Raw genomic sequence first — 20,678 nt, 5'->3', positions numbered from 1 at the left:
TTTGTAACATTTCTTTCTTTTTTAAAAAAAATTGAATTTTCTCGAAATTTCAAACTGAAATTCTCGAAATTTAGGCTGAAGTTTGGTAAAGGCCGAAATTCGAAACTTCGCCAAATTTCGGTTTCGGTCCCCACCGAAATCCGAAATTTCAGATTTCGGTTGAAATTTAAAACCATGATTAGATGTACTATGATAATGAGGAAATGAGCCTTTCAGCCCCACTAAAAGACCCCAAGTTGCCTTATAAATGAAGTTGTTAACGAAGTATTCATCCCATAAAAGCATGAGAATATAACTCCAATAATGCCGTAAGTGAAGGGATTTACAGTAATATTATGAAATCCAACAGAAAAAAACAATGGGAATAGAAGTTAGCATCTCTAGATTTGAATTATAACAATATGGTACATTCATATGGCCTAGAGTTTGAGTCCTATAGTTGAGGAGTTAAATCATTCAACTGCCACTTACAACCTAAAAGCATCGGTGCAGGAAGAAAACCCTGAAGTCGTGGTTGATATTGACCTCAGATTGTGTTGGATCTTGGAAGTGAAAAAACAAAACAAAACCAAACCAATAGAACTCACAAGGGCTAGACTTCGAAATATCAAACTAGGCAAATAGAATTAGTTTACTATTGGATCAGGATCTAACTACACATGAAGATTGCATTAAATTACATTCTTCTTTTGCTCATCCTTTGGTGTAAAACTAGTGGAAGATTTTATCATTTCAACCATACAAAAACAAAATTTACAAGTAAAATGACTCAAAAAAATGGCAAAGAACCTCTGGTTTTGACAGGCAACTAAAAATAGCATAATGTGATAACAACGTCAACCAATATTAGTTTTTCCCTTTTCTTTACACAAAAAAGTTTATTTATAAATATCAGGAATTACACTATGCAGTGATTATTCACATAAAGGAACTGAATTTTATTAATAGAAAATAATATAACCAATATCAGTGGACAGAAGGGTCCTCGTGAATAAAACTAATTGAGTTCTAAGAGTTTAAAATCTAGTCAGCATCAAATGGCACTTTACATATGTTTGGCATATGTCAATGGGCTGGTTAATATTAGAAACTAATAAAGCCTTAAAAAATAACTACCCAAAAAGAAGTGTGTGGCAATGGAAAACTGAGCACTTACTTGAAACAATAAAGGTGTTAACTTACCAACTTCACCAAAAGCTTAAGCCGTTGGAGAAAGGCGTTATTTATCTTTTATATTTTAACACTCCCCCGCACGTGTGGCCCACTTGGCAAACACGTGACACATGTGGTCCCACTTTGGGCCGACAATCGAATGTGGATTTTTGCTATCCGAGAGGTTTGAACTCGAGACCTTGGCTTGACACCATGTTAACTTACCAACTTCTCCAAAAGCTTAAGCTGCTGGAGAAAGGCATTATTTATCTTTTATACTTTAACAAAAGGTAATTGGATCAATTATTGATTGGGGAGGAACCTTCTTCCTTGGAATAGTAGGCCCAACTGTTCATGTGGTATAGCAGAAGCAAAAATAACAAATCAATGTGCAGTGAAAATCATTAGTTCAAGAGACTACAATGTGAACCTTTACGACAAATTGATGAAATGACATATTAGAGGATCATTCTAGTAGCATCAAGATGGGTATACGTGCCAAGAGAATATTACTAGCAGTTTTGAGTTAGAAACATTTTCTGCTTGCAAAGATTTGCCTGAACATCTTGAAGAACTAAAGGGAGATTATCAAGTAGAATTAAAGCAAGACAGAGAGGAAAAGTACATCTCAATACTTCGTCGTAGGCTTTTTTGACAGTTTTATTTCCATATTTTATCTAAGGCTCAGTTTCTTTCAACGTAAAAATGGACATAAAATTTGTTTTATGCTGTAAAAATGAACATAAAACAAATTTTATGTCCATTTTTTACATTGAAAGAAACGGAGCCTAGAAGAAAAATATCACCAGGGACATTGAGGTACTCCAACAAGTGATCAATGGTCATCTGTAAACGCAGAAAACAAAATCTATGTTCCATAAGACAATGGCGCTGTTCTAGATTAATCAGCTGCTAATATGGGTTAAATATTCTCCAAACATGAGAATATGCTAGAAGAAAGCAAATGCATATACTTTTAAGTAAACAATACATAACATTTAAGTAGAGAGTGATGCTCTCCAACCTCATGGTTCGGCTTGGGTCCTTTGGATGGAAGAATAGTAATGAAATTCAAGCTCTTTTAGGCTAGCAGCTGCCTGCTCTCCGATTCTCTCCAAAATGCGGTCTGTTTTTTCTGCCTGCTGGTTAAATTCAACAATTCGTTGCTCCACATGCTCGTTCAGAGATGCAAAGCCTGAAAAAATGGCTGTCTGTTTCAGCTCGGAAACTAACTTGAGGAGCGAATCCGCTGACTGGACCTGTGCACAGAAGTTGGATCTGTGAAAGTTGTAAAGATCTTTTAAACCACTACATCATGGATATAAAGCTATTAGAAAAAATGGATAGTGATTAAAAATGGAAAAATCCCAGTGCCTACATGAATATAACCGTAAAAACATAAGAAAAGATTACAATTCTCTACTCATGGATCTTTTCTTCAAAATTGCCGGTTTCGGGATAAATTTACTTCTGGCTTAAAAGTCCACATATGCAGTTTTTTAATGGTTAGCTCAATATGTAATTAGTAGTCTTTCTGAAAAAAATCCAAGATAGGATGTGATTCCTATGGATTTAACGTCTAAAATATCTGGAAAGTCGAGAGGATGTAATGGTTTTACCACTCTGGCTGCGCGCATCTCCATCTGAAATGCCTCTTGTGAGTTTCTGAATGGTGGGTCATTTACCTACACAAGCCCAAGTGCAGAATCAAACAGTGTTAGGAAAATCTCCAATCTTAGTAAGCTTAATGTCAATATGCTTAAAGTCAAACCATGTTGCAAACTCATGCAATTGTGTAATAGTAGATCATAACTTTTTTTTCTTTTTCTTTTTCATTTTGAGTGACAAGATGATAAGCTTCAAAAAACAAAACTCTTAAATTAATGCCAGGTTCAATCTAGAACCATTCCTATTGGACACAACTCGAATTGCAGGATCTGAATACTAAATTGAACGGTTTTAAGACCAAGGTTTTAAATTTCGGTTTCAGTTTTGGTCCCCATAAAAAGGGGAATGTTTCAGTTTCGGTTGAAAATTTTGGTGGAAATCTCGTAAAATCATGAAAATGTATGGAAACATATGCAAATGATAGAGTTTTAAGATGAAACTTCGGTAAATGCTAGAATAAGCACAAATACGCGCTTAGAAACCATCACATCAGCAAGACAACCATTCATAATACTAACACCTAGTGACATGCACGTAGTATACCACTAATGCGCTTACAATTTTGGTTTCGGTATGCATTTAAGTGGGAATGGAAAGGGAAACACTACGTTCGTTTCGTATAGGGTTTTTGTGGACATTTAAAACCATTTTTAAGACCATGAATTGATGAAAAAAATGTGGAACCCCAATCAAGCCCCCTACTAATAAGGCGCTCCTATTAGTAGTACGTGAGACAGGCCCCTATTAGTAAGTGTTTTGAAGCTGGGCCGTGGCCGGAGAAAAGTGCACGTGGGGAGCTCAGAGTCAGATGCTGAGCATTCTGAGGTAAATTTATGAAACAAAAATATGATGTAATGTTTTTAAAATTGTTAACACAAAACTGTAACAAATCTTATGAGGACCATTTTGATGTACACCTATATTGCAAGCAAGGTTCGAAATTTCAACCGAAATCTGAAATTTTGGTCCGAAATTTCGGGTTTCGGTCAAGAGCGAAATCGAAATGGGGTAAACCTGAAACCATCTAAAATTCCGGCCGAAATTTCTGTCTGAAATTTCGAAATTTAAGGGAAATCCCAAAAAATCTGAAATTTATCTATTATTTAATATTATCCTGAAATTTCAGCCAAAATTACTGAAATAGGACGAAATTTCAGTTTCGGTGAGGACCGAAATGCATTCCGAACCTGAAATTTGAAACCATGATTGCAAGTTGGGTTCAATCGGGCCTTATCAGATTAAAATTTAAACGTAAAATGCACTGTACAAACTCCCATCTGGGCCTTACAGATCGCAACTTACAAAAACTGTAACCTTAAATGGCCCAAGTTGCATACTCAACCATAGAAGCAATAGAGTAGATTAGAATCAGATTACCCTTGTGACATTAATGAGATGCTGAAATTTCGTGTGAATTGCACTAACGTATGTAAAATTGTAAGAGGATTGAATTGTATCAAATCATAGAGACCATTTGGCTGTACAGCCAAATAGAAATTTGGTTTCAATTGGGTCATTTCATAATCTAAACAAAATTGCACTGCAGAAGACCCATCTGGACCTTTCAGATCCCAACCTACATATAAACTGCAATCTAAAATGACCCAAGTTGCAATTTCGCTGTACATCCAAACACAGCAATAACAGTAATAGAGCAGGTTAGAATTTGATTACCCTTGAGACGTTGACGAGATGGCTGAAATTTTCGACGATGTTGGAAATGTCAGTGTCAAGTCGTTGCGAGAGAGATTTCTGCTTCTGAGCTGCCGCTGAGGCAGCTGCGGCCGTGGGCCCACTGCTGGCACCTCCGAGGCCACCTCCTCCTTTGTTCATCTTCCGTACAGTAACCCTAGATTTCCAAGAGATGAAAACAGAAGCCGTATCCTGGAGATTCTTTCAAACGCCCAAATATAAAAGGGGGAGGATATCACAAAGGCTCCATTCAATTACTTCACTTGACTGGGAAAGTGCAGGGAGATAACGTGACAAATAGGAAAGAAAAGCTGTGAGATGAGTGTTTAGTTGTCAGGAAACCGTAGAGAAAATAAACATAATAGAGAAATGATGTGTTCAGTTGGATAGAAAATAAACGGAAAGTTTATTATGTGGACACTTACTTGACCACGTAGTTGACCCCAGCCATGATGTGGGGTCCACATATGATAGACACCCCCATGTTCCAAAATAAATGGGCCAGCAAATGACCATGTTTAAGTGGGCCCTAAACATGGTGGACTCAATATCATGTGGAGCCCACATGTGTCCATCTACACATACTATCATGTTGCAAACAATGATATATCATGTTACAAACGAAATTCATTCCACATGTTTAAAACTGCAAATATGTTAGAGATCTCATTTACATCCTATAAGAGAAACCAAAATAATCAAGAACAGAAAGAAGGAGACTCATATCTCATTCCACAACAGCAGAAACTATTTTTTCTAGAAAGAAACAGCTAAGAGACAGCTTAGAAACTGATTTTTCTAGCAAATCCCACAACAGCTCGCAATCAAGACTCTGAACATTTTAAAAACTGATTTTTCTAGCTTATCCCACAAAAGCAAAAATTGATTTTTCTAGCTAATCACATGAACATGCAACAACTTTCACTATTGAATAATGCCATACAACCTATGTGAGATCCCAATCGGAAAGGGAGGAAAAGTTTCTGGGCTATATATGTGGATTCCCTCTCTCCCTGTGTAGACGCGTTTTCAGCATCTCCAAGGGCCGGCCCCCGCGGAGTGGGTCAGGCACGGTTAGTACTGCTGGAAAACAAAACCGGGGAGGGTAGATGACTCAGAACCGGACAATATCTACACAGTGGGGTCGGGGCGTGACAACCTAGAGCCTTTGAAAACCAAAGAATGCAACCCCGGATCGGACAAGATGCTAGGGTCTACTTCTAGAAAGTAGAGATTTCTTTCCAGTCTGCTTTCAAAACCTATCTTGCCAATTTTTCATCCTCCACCAAAGCTCTTTGTTCTTCTAAGCTGTCCATATTTTCAATTTCTTGCAATACTTGTTATTTTCTAAATCTCTTCCCTTCGTCATGTGCTGTCTGCCACTCTTTGATTTTGACTTTCACTGGTTTTATCTTCTGAAATTGTATATACCCTTTCCACCCTTCAAATGCCGCTTCTTGCTACCATTTCTTGATGTTATCGTCAAAACATGGAGCCTCCCATAATGCTGGATCAAATTTGAAAGGTCTCGGCCCACTATCAAAATTATTTAGTTCCAGTAAGATAGGGCAATGGTTAGATGTACGACATGACAATGCTCTCTGTAAAATAAGTGGATATCTCGCCTCCAAATCTTTTGAGATCAGTACCCGGTCTAATTTGTTGCGGATTAGATTGTTTGGGTGAGCCCTACTGTATTTAACTATTTGTTGTCTTCTATTGTACTCCTCTTTAAAATGGTAAAGCGGAGCAAAGGTCTTACAGATGACTTTGGGGGCATGGCCTATCTATGGTAGGGACCACTTAATGAACAATCTAGATCGTGCATATGGGTGGGCCTCACTCTACTATGCTTCGTCTTCGAAATTTCCTCTGCAATAGAGTTGAAGAAATCGAATATTCATTTTATTTCAGATTGTGAGACTATTGTACAAAAGATTGTCTCGAACACAATCCATAGCATTTACAATTAGGAAGTCCACATTGGAATGGTAAACATCACAGTATATGGGTTCCGGAAATATGGCGTTTTTACAAGAATGTGAGTACGTTCAAAATCAGAATACTTCCATAAAAATAGTTCAGTACTATTGAATTTCTAACACTCCCAAAAGTAATCATTCAAAAAAAAAAAAAAATACTCCCAGAAGTCACCAGTTTGAATGAAACCCATCAAGGCACCAATTAAATTTTGCTCTCTTCAGCATATTCACTCTGGAAGAAAAATCCCACGGCAAAGATTTTAAAGGATACAGAACGATCTTGGCACATAACCTCCCTCCCTCCCTCATAACCCCCCCTCCCTCGAAGAGTTTCTAAATTCGAGTTCGTGGGTTGAAATTGGTTACAAGATATATATAACATTATTTAAAACATTGGTAACTTGGTTGACTAAAATTATTCTTCAGGACATACAATATATGTTTTTTTTCAAGTTGTTACAGCTGGATACTAAAAAAAATGTATAGAACATCAAGTCGGATAGAGAATTTGACCAAAAATCTAAACTTTTACAGAACCATAAAGAAGTTTCGATCGTGAATGAGGAGACTGTGGTGTTATCCAAAGTCCAAACAATGCAGACACCTTCTGTCTTGGATTTAGCAAAAATCTGGGATCAATCTCTAACTTTATGGAAGAGTTATTGGCAATCATTTAAGGTATAAAATTGTTCAAGACATAAATCCAATACGGTTAGAAAGCAATTCTAATTTCCTTGTCAATGTCATGAGCAAGAAAAACAAAATCCCCGGATATGCATTTATCATCCTTGGCAGAATTGGAACTTTCCTCTTCGCATCTTAGCGGCACATTTTCCATTTGTTTTGTCATTTAACCCCGCTCTGAAGACCTAAATTTTAAGAACTCAAAAACAAAAGTAGATCCTTTTCATTCATTTCATTTTATTAAACATTTGAACTACAACAGTACAATCATTGCAATCACAATAACATAAAGTTAAAGAGAAGTAACCCAGAAGAGACTAGAATGTATAAATTGTGAAACATGTCTTTGAAGCAATTCATCAAACATGTAAACTACATGTACTGAAAACAAGAGAGAAGCGAAATAAAGTACTAGGAAAGAGACAATCATGACTCATGAGCATTCTCTCTTTTCATATGATTGAAATTTCTCTGTTTATACTGAGAACCCGAATCAATCAAGATCGTTTATTTAGAAAACCCAAAATCCCAAAATAAAAATGAAGGAATTAAATACAAGTTTTAAATAAAAGATAGAGAAGAAGCCCAAAATAAGAGATGGAGAAGAAGCACAAAATAAGAGAGAGAGAGAGAGAGAGAGAGAGAGAGAGAGAGAGAGAATGAAAGAGGTTCGTTAATGTATTTATTACCTGGTCGTGTCTCCCCTTCTCCGATGTGAGACGATCTTCTTGTAAGAGTCGAGAGAGACAGAAAGGGGGAGAGTTGTAGCTCGTTGGATTTGGATTTGGATTTAACTAAAGAGGAATGCTAGACTAGAGAGCGCCTTTGCAAAATGGAGGTGAATGTGCATTAATAATGCTGAAAACAGGATGCAGTCGGGGCTCCCTTTCTGCCTTTCACCTCCTTTTTGCAATAGCCTGTCCCTTAGTTTAGAGAAATAACAAAAAGAGAGGAATTCTAGACTGAAGGGAGCCCTTGCAAAAAAGAGGAAAAAGGGCTCTCCTATTGGCTACACATCACCTTCATGCATTAATAACGGCTGAAAAGTCAAACGTGATGGTGATGTGCAGTCAATGGGGGAGCCATTTCACCTCTTTTTTGCAAGGGCTCCCTTCAGTTTAGACTTCCTCTAACAAACATACCCTTTTTTTTTTTTACCTGAGTAGTCATAAACATGGTTTTAAATTTCGGTTTCGGAATGCCTTTCGGTCCTTTCCGAAACCGAAATTTTGGCCGAAATCAGACGAAACCAATAAATTAATATTTTATCCGTCATAAGGGCACTCGTTAGCAAAACCCTGAAGCTAACTAAACAAAGCTTAAAAAGAGTTTTGACTAAGATTTCCTTCCACGATGAAATAGAGTGCTTATAGAGAAACCAGTTGCTTAATTGAGACTGGAACCGAACAAATCCCTACATTTCACGTGACACCATCTTTTAAGGCTGGTGACCCTAAGTCATACGAACACGACCCCGAATCTTTCTTCTCCTCCTTTTTTTTCATTTTTTCCTGGAGTCTTCTATTTTTCCCGACGTTGATTCTTCTTTTGTACTTCTTTTCCATTTTTTCCAGCGTCTTCCATTTTCTTTGTTGTTGATTCTTTTTTTATTTCTTCCTCATCTTCTTCCTTTTCAAGTTGTAGTGATAGTCATGGTAAAGATGAAAAAACAGGAAAAAAAAAACTAAAGAATAGAAGAGTGCATTTTGGCCTTTCATCCAACAGATGTGACCTGGTGGTCACGGGTTTGAATCACTGAAACAGCTGCGGCGCAACGGTCAGGTTGCTCCATTGTGACCTGGTAGTCACAGGTTCGAGCAACAGAAACAGCCTCTCTTCAAAGCAGGGGCAAAGTTGCGTACATCTAGCCCTCCCCAGACCCAGCCCCTCATGCACTGGCCCGCCCTTTCATCCAACAGATGTGAAATTAAATAAAACGTCATTCCAAAACCCGAATTAAAATATGAAGCAGAGGCGCATTTCGAGAATTGAACAAGAGACCTCTCCTCTCGCACATACCACTAGACCAAATAGCGCAAAAATGTTTTAAATAAATATCGGGCAACTCTTACCATTCGATTCTTATATGGACTTGGTTTTAACGATTCTCAGCCACCCATCTGAAGAAATTTGATCATATTGTTAATGCCATATGATTAGGATTGCTGTTGACAAAGATCAAAGATGTAGCCCTATGCATGGATAGTTTTCAACTAGTAAACTATCCATGGGGATAAAAATTGAGATTTATTTTATTGCTATACCTTGTCCCGGCAACATTTCCTCTTGAATAAATTTTTACCAAGATAAAATTGGTGAAGAACGAAGACGATAATTTCAAGATAAACATATCTAAAAAGAATAGCCAATCCCAAGGGGGTTCTCTCCACTTTACAGAAAAAGGAGAACCTTTATAAATTCTAGAGACTATTATGAGTACTAAATGATGAATATGGAGAAAAGAGATGAAGGTAGGCCAACTTTCGGTCATTATCTATCTTATAGAATCTATTCTACCATATTTTTTAGGAAAATGATATCCGAATTAACTATTATGTTTTGATAATGGCACTCCTCTCTTTATTTTACACTTCTCTGATTAGCAGTTGTAGGCCAATAAAAAATAAAACACTTTAGTAAAGTGAGAAGCACCATTATCAAGGAAGTGAGGATATCATTTCTCTACCTTCTATAGTTTTCACAATAGAAGTTGATCTTTTGTCATCTTTCTCTCAAACTTATGTAGACAATATCCCATATCAATATGCCTCCAATTTCAACATCCGTGTGACTTCACCTACCATGACATTTTCACAAAGATCAAACCCTAAATAAGGGTGTGAGGAAGAGGATAGAAGGAGACATTATACCAAACAAGATCGATTTCTTTTCATAATGAATCCAAACTAAGACATGATATAATAATGGCACTTCTCACTTTTCTTCCCCGGACCACCCTCTCTAGTGTATTTATTACTACTCTTTGTAGACTACGAGGGGGCGACCCAGGTGAGAAAAAGGTGCGAATATATCATTCCCTCTAATGAAAAATGTCTTCCCAAGAGAGAATTTTATATATTGATGGCTTAGAATTCTTTCTTCCCTAATGCAGGAAAGGCAAGGGTGGGCCCGATTTGCGATCTCAACTACCGAGACCCGTGCTTCTATCATTGTCGATTTGCCATGCCGATCTGTTTCGAAGAAAGCATTCTGGTCAGGCATTCCGGTCCGACACTGGAAACACGGGTCTATAGTGTCCTGGCTCTTTTCAAAAGGAATGATCTCTTATGGGCCCCTCACTAATCAAATAATTGAGGTTCAAGGGATAGCAAATGAAGAAAAGGAAGCGTACAAATTAATTTGCTTTCTAGTCCCCTAGTTCAGGAAAATGATTTTTAAAACAAGCACTTAAAACATAAAGTGGTTCATGATCAATAAACAAAGGTGTTAGAACATAAAGGGTTGCATTATTCAAGGGCAGCCCCACTTTGGGGACATGGAACTCAAAAGGCAAAGGGGCAAAGAGACAAGAGCCCTAAAACTCTTGCTCCATAGTGGGAAACATTAGTCAAGTTAGTGGGAACTCTTGCTCTATAGTGGGAAACATTAGGCAAGTTAGTGGGAAATGATATTCGAGACCAGATAATTTATCATCTAAAATGGGTAGAGCATATAGTAAAAGACAAACAAAAAAAAGTGGGAAGATTATTTCTTAAGCCGAAAATTTGTTTTAAAAGATAACAAATAATAAAATCAAATTCAACACAAAGGTGTCGTGGTGTAGTTGGTTATCACGTCAGTCTAACACACTGAAGGTCTCCGGTTCAAGTCCGGGCGACGCCACTTCTTAATTTTTTACGTCCTTTTTGCTTCGATTACTATAGCTTTTAGCTAGGGCTTCTCTGGGATAGTACTTTTGTAATTTTCAATAGAATCAGGAGTAATTTTGTGATAAGCTACCCCGGCTTTCCATTTACACTTGCAAGGCCGCTCGTCAAATTTTATGCTGGTCACAAATGAATGATTCACCGACACCACATCAAATTGCCGGTCATCTTTTATGGGAGAATTTATATAATGAGTGGCCGTGAAAACACGTGAAGTCTAAAAAAGTAGGTACGGCCCACTTTTTTTTATGATCCAAACCGTTCATCTGTTTGGGCACAACGTAAATAGGGTGTGTCCCAAAAATCATTTCCATAGGATGATCCTAACCCTCAAATCTGAACTGATCTGAAAAATGGAGATTTCCAAAAATCATTTATGGAATCTTCTACAGATCGGAGGGTTAGGATCATCCTATGGAAATGATTTTTGGGGCACAACCTATTTACATTGTGCCCAAATAGATGAACGGTTTGGATCATCGAAAAAAGTGGGCCGTACTTACTTTTTTTTTTCCAGACTTCACGTGTTTTCACGGCCACCCATCATATAAATTCTCCATTTATGGTGTCATTTTCTCTTATCCTTTAATAGCCTCAACTTGTGTCTCGTATACATGATAGATCCATTGATCCGAATAGCAACTATAAGTCCAAGCAAATGCCATTGAGAGCACCTTGACCGGATGATCCGTGCCCTTATCAATAAAGCCTTATTAGGAGTTCCTAAAGGCATTTCGCAGATGGTCTGTTGCATGTCAGACCAACCACATATGCTCAACTTTTAGTAGCTTATAACTTTTGTCTTTATTCATGAGGTGGCTGGTCTGGCGGGTTACGTATGAAATGTGTTATCACCTACCCAAAAAAAAAAAAAACAGTGTTATCTGATGTGTGGGCCATTATCCAAATTATCCAAATATTGTTAGGTTAATCCGTCCCAATCAATCAGTGCATTTTTTGTCCATCATGGGCCCTATACGCCAAAAAAATTTATTTGGTTTTTATTAGATATTTGCTTCTTTTAAAACAGAAAATCCAAACCCAAAATTCAACTGTGAAGTGGCTTTCCTCAAATTTTCCTTGCAAGTTTGTGAATTGTAAGCTTGTAATGGGAGTGCCTCAATTTTTTTTTTTTGAGTAGTGAAAAAACTCAAAAACTCCCTTAATGGGAGTGCCTCATTTTATTACAATGAGTTCCCCGCCCTGAAATCTAGAAAATTTTCAAAATCTATGGATTAAGAGTTTTTCATAAAGTTAACCCATCTGCTATGAAAATCATGAATCTTCCCTATCTTATAGGCTATTGCCAACTAAATTAATACATTTCCCCACCTAGATTAACTCTATCCAGAATCTTCCACCTATTAATGCCCTTTTTCTACCTAGATTAACCCTCTCTCTCTCTCTCTCTCTCTCTCAATATTAATCAATGCCCTCTCTCTCGTTTCAACTGATTTGCTGAGGGGAGTGGCACATTATCTGCATGATTGTATATGATGTAGGCCCGTATTTGAAAAATAGTACACCATAAGACAATCAAAACCGCCCATTTGATTAGAGTCACAAGATTTTACATGGCATAGGCCCGTATCAGAAAAATTGTATTGTACGGGCTGCACCACAGGATGATCTAAACCGTCTATGTGATGGGCCGAGACGAAAATAGGTCGTGCCCAAAAATTCATTTATGTGGGAACATAATATGATGTACACCCCTATATATTAGAGAGCTAGGATCATCCCATTTAAATGATTTTTTGGGCACATCCTATTAACGTTGTGGCCCATCAAATGGACAGTCCAGATCATCCTCTGGCATGGCCTGTACAATACTTTTTGAAAAATACTGGACTATACATGTGAAAACTCTCTACTAGTTAATTATGAGATTTTATATGTTGTATGAATGTAAAGTCAAGTATTTTTTAAAAATTAGGGCCCAATTCATAAGATGATCCAAACTGTTCATTTGTTGCGCACGATATAAGTAGGTTGCACACCTGCACCCAGTAAATCATCTCCACAGGATGATCCTAACCCTCCGATCTATAATGGGATTGCTAGCTATAGAAACCTCTATAGATTGAATGGTTAGGATCATCCTATGGTGATGATTTACGTGCTGCAACCTATTTATGTTGTGGCCAAATAAATGAACGGTTTGGATCACGTATGAAGTGGGCCCCATAGTATTTTTTGAAAAATGCTTGACTTTATGTGAACGCAAAATATAAAATCTCGAATATTATTGGGATTTTCAAAGTAGAAAGTGATCCTCTTTGGGGGTCTTGGAATTTATTAAATCACCAATATTCTTGGGCAATGGATAGTGGGCCCTACTACATCAAAATTTGAGGTGTAAAATGTGGGCCACCTTACGCATAGGTTAGGGGGAGAAGGTGGGCCCTACCTATCAAACATGAAGTGTAAAATTGGTGGGCCTCAACATGCTATAACAACCTTCTTTGCGACTTAGAGCAAATTCCTGGCTCCGTTCCTGGCCCTCTACCAAAGCATTCTAAACAACTCCATTATAACCAGTGTAGTAATTCTCTTAATTTAGTAGTACGTACACAACTAAGGCTATTTTATTGTTGGGAATATATCATTTCCCTTAGTATTTTAATTCCGGCAAACTTTAACGCTTTTTATGTCTAAAAGAGGTGCGAATCATCCTACAGGGGAGTGCGAATTTATCATCTCCCAAAAAAACATTAAAAAAGATCTGAAAGCGATTGTGACGAACAACCAAAAAAAAAAATGAAAAATAGATTCGCAATGGTAGAAAGATGCGAAAATTATCAGGTATTTATACGGTTTTTCCTTTTTCTTCCTCTTTTCTCTTTCCAACCTCTCTCTCTTAAAGTCCATAAAAGCAAAGCTTTCGATCATTGCAGAGTGTAACATAAGCTTCTTCTTTCTCTCCCCACCTCTAAAGAAAAAGGAAGAAAACGACGCCACTAAAGTTTTCCAAAATAAAATTCTTCAACAGAAAGGCTCGCATTCGCCAGGAAGAAAAGGAGAGATTTTTTTAGATCTTTGAGTGAAATTGTGATGATCGATTCTCAAAAGCAGATGCACTTATGAGAGAAATCCAGACGATCTGATCGGATTTTGAAAAGAAATGAGATGAGAATTTTCAGTTTCCGTGAAGCTTGATAATTAAAGCGGTTTTTAGTGTTTATTTAGAATTCAACCTTTGGATCGAGAGCAAGTTCGTCGGATTTTCAAGAGAATGATCTTCGAGTGAAATCTGATGTTGATTCTCAAAAGCAGATGCAAATTTGAGAGAAATCCGGACGATTTGATCTGGAAAGAAAGGAGATGAGATTTTTCATTTTCCATGAAGTTTGATGAGATGATTTTTAGTGTTTATGTAGAAATCAACCTTTGAATCAACTCAAAGTTTGTCAGATTTTCAAGCAGAATTCTCTTGAACTTCTAGTAGGCAATTCTTAGAAAACAAATAACTTTTGAAGGAATTTATAGAAGAAAATAGAAGAGAGAGAGAGAGAGAGAGAGAGAGAGATGATCAGATCTGCTTCTGGAAAGAAAGAAGATGAAAAGTTTCATTTGAGATGAATTTTTTTTAGTGTTTATGGAGAATTAGACCTTTGGATCCACTCAAAGTTTGTCAGATTTTTAAGCAAAATTCTCTTGAACTTCTTGTAGGTAATTCTTAGAAAGTAAAGAACTTTTGAAGGAATTTATAGAAGAAAATACACGAGAGAGGAGAGAGAGAGAGAGAGATGGGAGAAGAGATGGAGAGTGAGGTTTACAAAGGAGAATGGATGTCGGAGATGAATCAATGGATTGGATGGTCATCAGAGATTCCGGCAGCAGCCAAACAGATTTCCAGCGATACGCCCTCAGTTTCCTCTGATTCCACAGTGTTCACTCCATTTCAGTTGCCGGAATTCGATGCTCGGTTACCGGTTTTGGGACATGAATTTATGTAAGTATATTAAATTCTTTCTTCAACTTTTTTGTTCCTTTTAAGGTAAATAAAATTGATGAATTTTAATGATAAAAACAAGAAAATTAGTAACAATTTGCTCCACTATTTTGCTCATATAATTTATTTCATTTTTCTATATTATGATTATTACTTCAAAGAAATTCTTTTCCTTATATTTTTTCTTATATTAGGATTGTTGTTTCAAAAATATTAACAATGATTGAGGCTTTGTTTCTCAACATTGAGGTCGCAGGTTCGATCCCAGCTTACCTATATATCTATGATTTATTTCATTTTTCTACATTATGATTCCTTTTTTCAATTTTTTTTATATGTTGTTGTCTTCATATAATTCAAATCCATCGATCTCATATGAAAATCAAAAGAGAAACAAAAGGAAACAAAGAAAAACTCATACTTGTATAGCAATTTGTGATGTTAAAATTGAAAATAAAAATAAAAATAGTTATCAATATTTCATCAGGATATTTCCACCACTTTTGTTTGTAATTTCCTTAAAAAGGCTTCATTTCCACTTCACTTCCATTTTTTCATCAGGATATTTCAAACACTATATTGCTCATATAATTTCTTTCATTTTTCTATATTGTGATTCTTTTTTCAAAATCTTCCTTATATTTTCTTAAGTGTTCATATAATTACAATCAACCAACCTTATATTAAAATAAAAAAGAGAGTGAAAATGGTGGGATAAATAGTGGAAATATAAGTTTTCCAACTAAAACGATAACTTGAACCAAACTTGTTCAATTTTTATGTAGATGGACTTTTAATTTACAATGATATCCATCTAAATTAACCATAATCATATCATTTCCTCCCTAATTGTGTAAAGAAAATTAAATTTTGGTTTTTTTTTTCCATCAGAAATGTTATTCTTGCAATCCAAACACGGCCTAAACAACTGTCCTTTTTTTTTTTCTCTGTCTCATCTTCTTCATGAAAAGTAGAGCAAGGAATGGTCATGGACACGATAATCGGTATCCCACCAATGGTAACAACAACAGAATAAAAGAAGAAAACCATGGTTTCAATTTGGATTTGTACCCAATTTCGAGCGACTTTGTAGCATCCGGTCGGAAGCTAAGGGATGTACAGCCATTTTTTCCGGCAATCGTCGGGGAAGAGAATTGCCCTTCTTTGACTCATAAAGCTCCTTTGTTAAATCAAAGTAACCAGCATTTGTTCTACAGTAACAATACTCCTATTTGGAAGGGGGGCCCGGACATATCTGGATTCCGGCAATATTCCGAAGTGCCATTATCAGAGAAAAGCCTAGAAAGTCCCATTTTGAGCAACGTTACTCTCAAGGTAACCATACTTCTATCTTTTGCATGGTTTTGTTGGGTCAAATTACCCAAAGCTCCTTAATTTTGTTCCATATTGGAATTTCTTGAATTTAAGTTTAGAAGATGTTTTAGGGTAATTTGGTCATTTTACTACTAAAGCAATCATACATGTTATTTTCTTGTTTTGCAACTGAAGGGAACTTCTCCAGTGGATTAAAACATGAATGATTGATGCAAGGGCCTGAGGATCCACGTCATTTTTAAAGCCGGTTGAAAAACTGAATTCGGTTGCAATCAATGACGTGGATCTATTCAAGGGCCCTTCTTTAGCCCTTGCATAACGAGGGCCCTTGCATCTATCATTACTCTGACAGTTAAAATAATGATGTTTACTTATTTTGCGTTCAGGATTCAAGGATGGAAACAGCTAACAAACGGCCTCGCTTAGAAAGGCCAGCTCCATTTACAACCTTTAAGGTACCATAGCTTACTTATTATATCATACAAGAGTTTTTATATGGTGCCTGACCGTGAAGTACAGTCAAAGCGGTACCACCCTTGATGTATATTTGATCAAACAGGAGACCACTTTTTAAGAGGCTGCTGTTGGATCAAATATCAAGGGTGGTTACCTCTGACGAACCACCTTGACGGGACTTCACGGTCAGGCACCATATAATTTCTCATCAAACGATAGTATGTATAAATATTCCAAAAGAATATTTTGAGAATTATTTTAATAGGAGATTGAAAACAGCATTAGAGAAAATATTTTAACTTAGCTTTGAGAAATCTCTTATCTCTGTCAATTTGAGTTACATGAGAAGTTGTTCCAGAACAGTTTCAAGTCGTAATGGGGGACTTTTAGGTATGACGTTCGACCTACGGGGATCACAAAAACCAAAAGGAGAAGGGTTTAGGAGGTGAAGGAAGGAGAGCAAAATCATCATTAGGAAAATAATAATGAAAAGCAGTAATGTTATTAATAAAATAAAATACAATTTACTATGTTTTTTTCAGGTCCGAAAAGAGAAACTCGGCGATAGAATCACTGCACTACAACAACTGGTTTCGCCATTCGGAAAGGTCAATTTCCAAAACTAAATTTCCTTCTCCTTACATTCAGAATTGTGATTTGATACTTGTATGTTACAGACGGATACTGCTTCGGTATTGTACGATGCAATCGAGTACATAAAATTTCTTCACGACCAAGTCACTGTAAGTTTAAAAAATAATTAAAGATTTTTTTATGAGCTTTAAAGATATAAATTACTATACCATATCGTGTTATTTAGTCGTTAATCCCAATTTTCTACTGCTAATTTCAGGTACTAAGCACTCCATATACGAGGCTGGTTAGTATTTATGCATGTTCTATCTTTTTCCTCTTTTTTCAGTTTTATTATTTCACCATACATGCAAAAATCACTAAAATCATGATGAACAGTCATGTTTTAACATCTCTCTCTCTCTCTCTCTCTCTCTCTCTCTCTCACACACACACACACACACACACACACAAAATTCTTCACAAAAATTACATTATAAGGTCACTTAAAAGAGAATAATCAAGGGCAGCTCATTCGTGTCATATTATGGTGCAAGTTACATGTATTAGACATATGGAGCGTCCATCCAGTGGGCCCACCTTGGATTGACAATGGCAAACCATTCCTCTCAGAGGTATCTACTTATCGTGTTTTTGCATGGTGGATTATCCTTGCGGGGGCCCATTGAATGGATGGTCCAGATCGATGCTTGAACCATCCATGTCTACATTGGAATACATATAATAGTTCAAAGGTGTCACACCCATAGGGGGTGGGGAGACCGGAAAAATTCGAGTTTAAAACAGTATTGGTTCAAAAAACAAAGTAGTAATTAAAAACGGTAAAATGAAGAAAAACACAAAAAACATGTTTAATTAACACGTTTAAAATTTTGTCATTTACAAATATAATAGGGGTCAAATTGGAAAGTTGGCCAAAAATGAAGTTTTACCAACCATGGTCCCACCGTATCATTCCTATGGCTTATTCTAATTTTAAGGCCTTTTCAAGAAATGCCAATAGTTGTTATAAGTATTTCTTTTATTTAGGGCAGTGATAAATCGACTCCCCAAATGGATAAATCGACTCCCCATGTGTCTACCTCTCTCCTCTTTCTCTCTCTAACCTAGAGGAGAGAGAAAGACACACGGGAGTCTATTTATCAATTTCAGGAGTCGATTTATCACTTCCCTTTATTTATTGTTCCTTTATGTCAGGACTTACGTATTTAGTTACTGAATTACACTAAGGGGCAGCTTGGCTACCATGAATTTTATTTCCAGAAATATTAGCTTACGCGATGGTGAGGTGTAGATACTAGAGGGTTGAGTGACGATATAGCAAGAAAAGCCTGAAAATATGGAAACAGAAAATCTACTCAAAATATGATTGACTTTTACCTATTTTTAGCCACTTATCACCCGTCATCTCAGTCAAGCCCTCTCAAATCTGTCCTTCTCCCACCCGCCCTGCCCGTCACTCACCTGATGGAGACACTAAGTTTTCATGAAACAAAATTCCTGGCTGCCAGACATAGCCTAAGATGATTTCTCTCTTGATGGGCATATGTCCATGGTCACGGGATTTTGGATTTGATAGGCCATCACAGGACCCTCCGAGGCTCCAGCTCCAGGTCCGGTTCACAACATTGAGGCATGCAAAAAACAATGTCTTCAATGACATCTTAAAGCACATCTTTTTCCACACGCGCCATCAAAGGTCTAGAATCATACGATCAGGATGGGACCCACCCAATCATCTGGAATTGTGATTGGCCAACAAAGTTCATAGACTTTATCAACATACACTTGGCAGTAGGGCCATCCCTGGCTTCCTTGCTATGATTGTTTTCGTTAGGCGCTGTCTGGATTGCAAGAAAAACATTTCTGATGGAAATTTTTCTTGAGACATTTATTTCTTTTTTAAGATTTTGCGGGAAATGATATGATTATGGTTAATTTAGAGGGATATTTATCATAAATTGATGGTCCCTCTATGTAAAAATTGAATAGGGTTGGTTAAAGTTATCTTTTCCATGTGTAAAAAATGTAGGAAATTTCAGAGTTATTTTTCCTTTACATACTTTTCTAGAAAATCCTGAAATCCAAACAGGGTAAGCTCTTGGCAAAAACAATGACCATTCATTTTTTATTGTCTAATGTCTGCGTGTAAGTAACCATTCAGAAAAAAAAAAAAAAAAAAAAAACCCTGTCTGCATGTAAGTATTTAAATTATGTTTATGTACTTAGTATTTTCACCTTTCAGAGCCACGGAAGAGAGGATAGAGAAGCAGCAGGGTCAGGTTTGAGAAGCAGAGGCTTGTGTTTAGTTCCAATTTCCACCACATTGCATGTTGCTAAGGACACAACAACAGATTTCTGGGCTCCCACCTTCGGAGGAAGCTATCGGTAGTTGGTGGGAGGTTGCAAAAGAAGAGAATCAAATCTAACACACACCAGCTAAAGAAAATGACTTCAGAAGAAAAGAAAGGTCACAACCACATGTGCTGTAAAAAAAAAAACAAACGAAGTGACTATATAGGCCATGCTATGCCTCTCATGGCTAAACACTGTGCGTGCCACTGCAGCTGAATTTGGCAAGTTAATTGAATTTTTATGTAGGGATGTAACTTTTTCTTTTATTGCTTCCAATATTGCTACTAAAAGTTGACTTATGTTGTAACCTGTTTGGCATAGTCTTGGGGAGAAATTGGATCTTTTAGAGAGATAGAGAGAGGCATGGGCAGGCAATAAGCTAAAATTTAAAAAAGTTTTATATGGAGGATGGGCATCTGAATTTGGACTATTTTGATATGAAGAGAGTCCCTAGCATATGATAAATTTCTTGAAATCTGGTGTAGAATATTTTTGTGGAATACCGAATTGAACTTAATCTGATCTAGGCTGATACGGGTCATATGGAAACACCTTAAATTAGCCACATTCCTACGTGGTGCTCCCTTCGATCTTTGTCCGTTTGTCTTAGCCTACATCAGATTTTATATTTTGTCTATTGGGTAGAAGAAAACTCGGCAGTCGGCACCCACCTACTACTATTGCTAGGCGGAAATCTCCTTGCCTACATTTGCATCGGTGCCACTATCATACTAGAGCCGACAGTTACGACCTACGACAATCGACGGATTCCACTGAATAGACCAGAGAATAGATTATGTACTTACATACAACATCTGAACAAAATTAATATTCACCTACATGTACTTTGAACAAGGTTTCCTAACTAGGTACTCTCTTATCTTACATATAAATGGATTTTTGTGTTAAGTAATAGAA

General features: G+C 36.9%; 2 protein-coding genes and 1 non-coding gene across 6 annotated transcripts; 2 read left to right on the top strand and 1 right to left on the bottom strand.

The window, feature by feature from the left end:
* Positions 1-1,644: 1,644 nt before the first annotated feature.
* On the bottom strand, positions 1,645-8,128 carry LOC143886832 (Surfeit locus protein 5 subunit 22 of Mediator complex). Of its 2 annotated transcripts, none has more exons than XM_077390975.1 (4): positions 7,868-8,128; positions 4,495-4,823; positions 2,772-2,837; positions 1,645-2,411 (listed from the first exon to the last, which is right to left on the bottom strand). In XM_077390975.1, exons 2-4 carry the CDS (start codon positions 4,651-4,653, stop codon positions 2,178-2,180), a joined length of 459 nt encoding a protein of 152 aa, XP_077247090.1. In that variant the 5' UTR covers positions 4,654-4,823; positions 7,868-8,128; the 3' UTR covers positions 1,645-2,177. The 2 variants fall into 2 exon arrangements, with proteins under 2 accessions (XP_077247090.1, XP_077247091.1); XM_077390976.1 differs by having other exon boundaries at positions 4,495-4,779; positions 7,868-8,127.
* A 2,819-nt stretch (positions 8,129-10,947) lies between these two features.
* On the top strand, positions 10,948-11,021 carry TRNAV-AAC (transfer RNA valine (anticodon AAC)). The gene has a single exon. It is a non-coding gene; the product is annotated as a tRNA-Val (tRNA).
* A 2,893-nt stretch (positions 11,022-13,914) lies between these two features.
* Positions 13,915-20,292, top strand: LOC143886830 (transcription factor bHLH123-like). Of its 3 annotated transcripts, none has more exons than XM_077390973.1 (7): positions 13,918-15,020; positions 15,995-16,355; positions 16,742-16,810; positions 17,354-17,419; positions 17,489-17,554; positions 17,665-17,691; positions 19,651-20,292. In XM_077390973.1, exons 1-7 carry the CDS (start codon positions 14,815-14,817, stop codon positions 19,795-19,797), a joined length of 942 nt encoding a protein of 313 aa, XP_077247088.1. In that variant the 5' UTR covers positions 13,918-14,814; the 3' UTR covers positions 19,798-20,292. The 3 variants fall into 3 exon arrangements, with proteins under 3 accessions (XP_077247089.1, XP_077247088.1, XP_077247087.1); XM_077390972.1 differs by having other exon boundaries at positions 13,919-15,020; positions 15,992-16,355; XM_077390974.1 differs by lacking the exon at positions 16,742-16,810 and having other exon boundaries at positions 13,915-15,020; positions 15,992-16,355.
* Positions 20,293-20,678: the final 386 nt, after the last annotated feature.

This window comes from Tasmannia lanceolata, unplaced genomic scaffold (genome assembly GCF_043159265.1).
Source record: "Tasmannia lanceolata isolate RefF3 unplaced genomic scaffold, GAP_Taslan_0.1 ptg000011l, whole genome shotgun sequence".
Classification (NCBI taxonomy): Eukaryota; Viridiplantae; Streptophyta; class Magnoliopsida; order Canellales; family Winteraceae; genus Tasmannia; species Tasmannia lanceolata.
The sequence above is the reverse complement of the archived record's forward strand: the minus strand, read 5'-3'. Positions and strand labels throughout refer to the sequence as shown.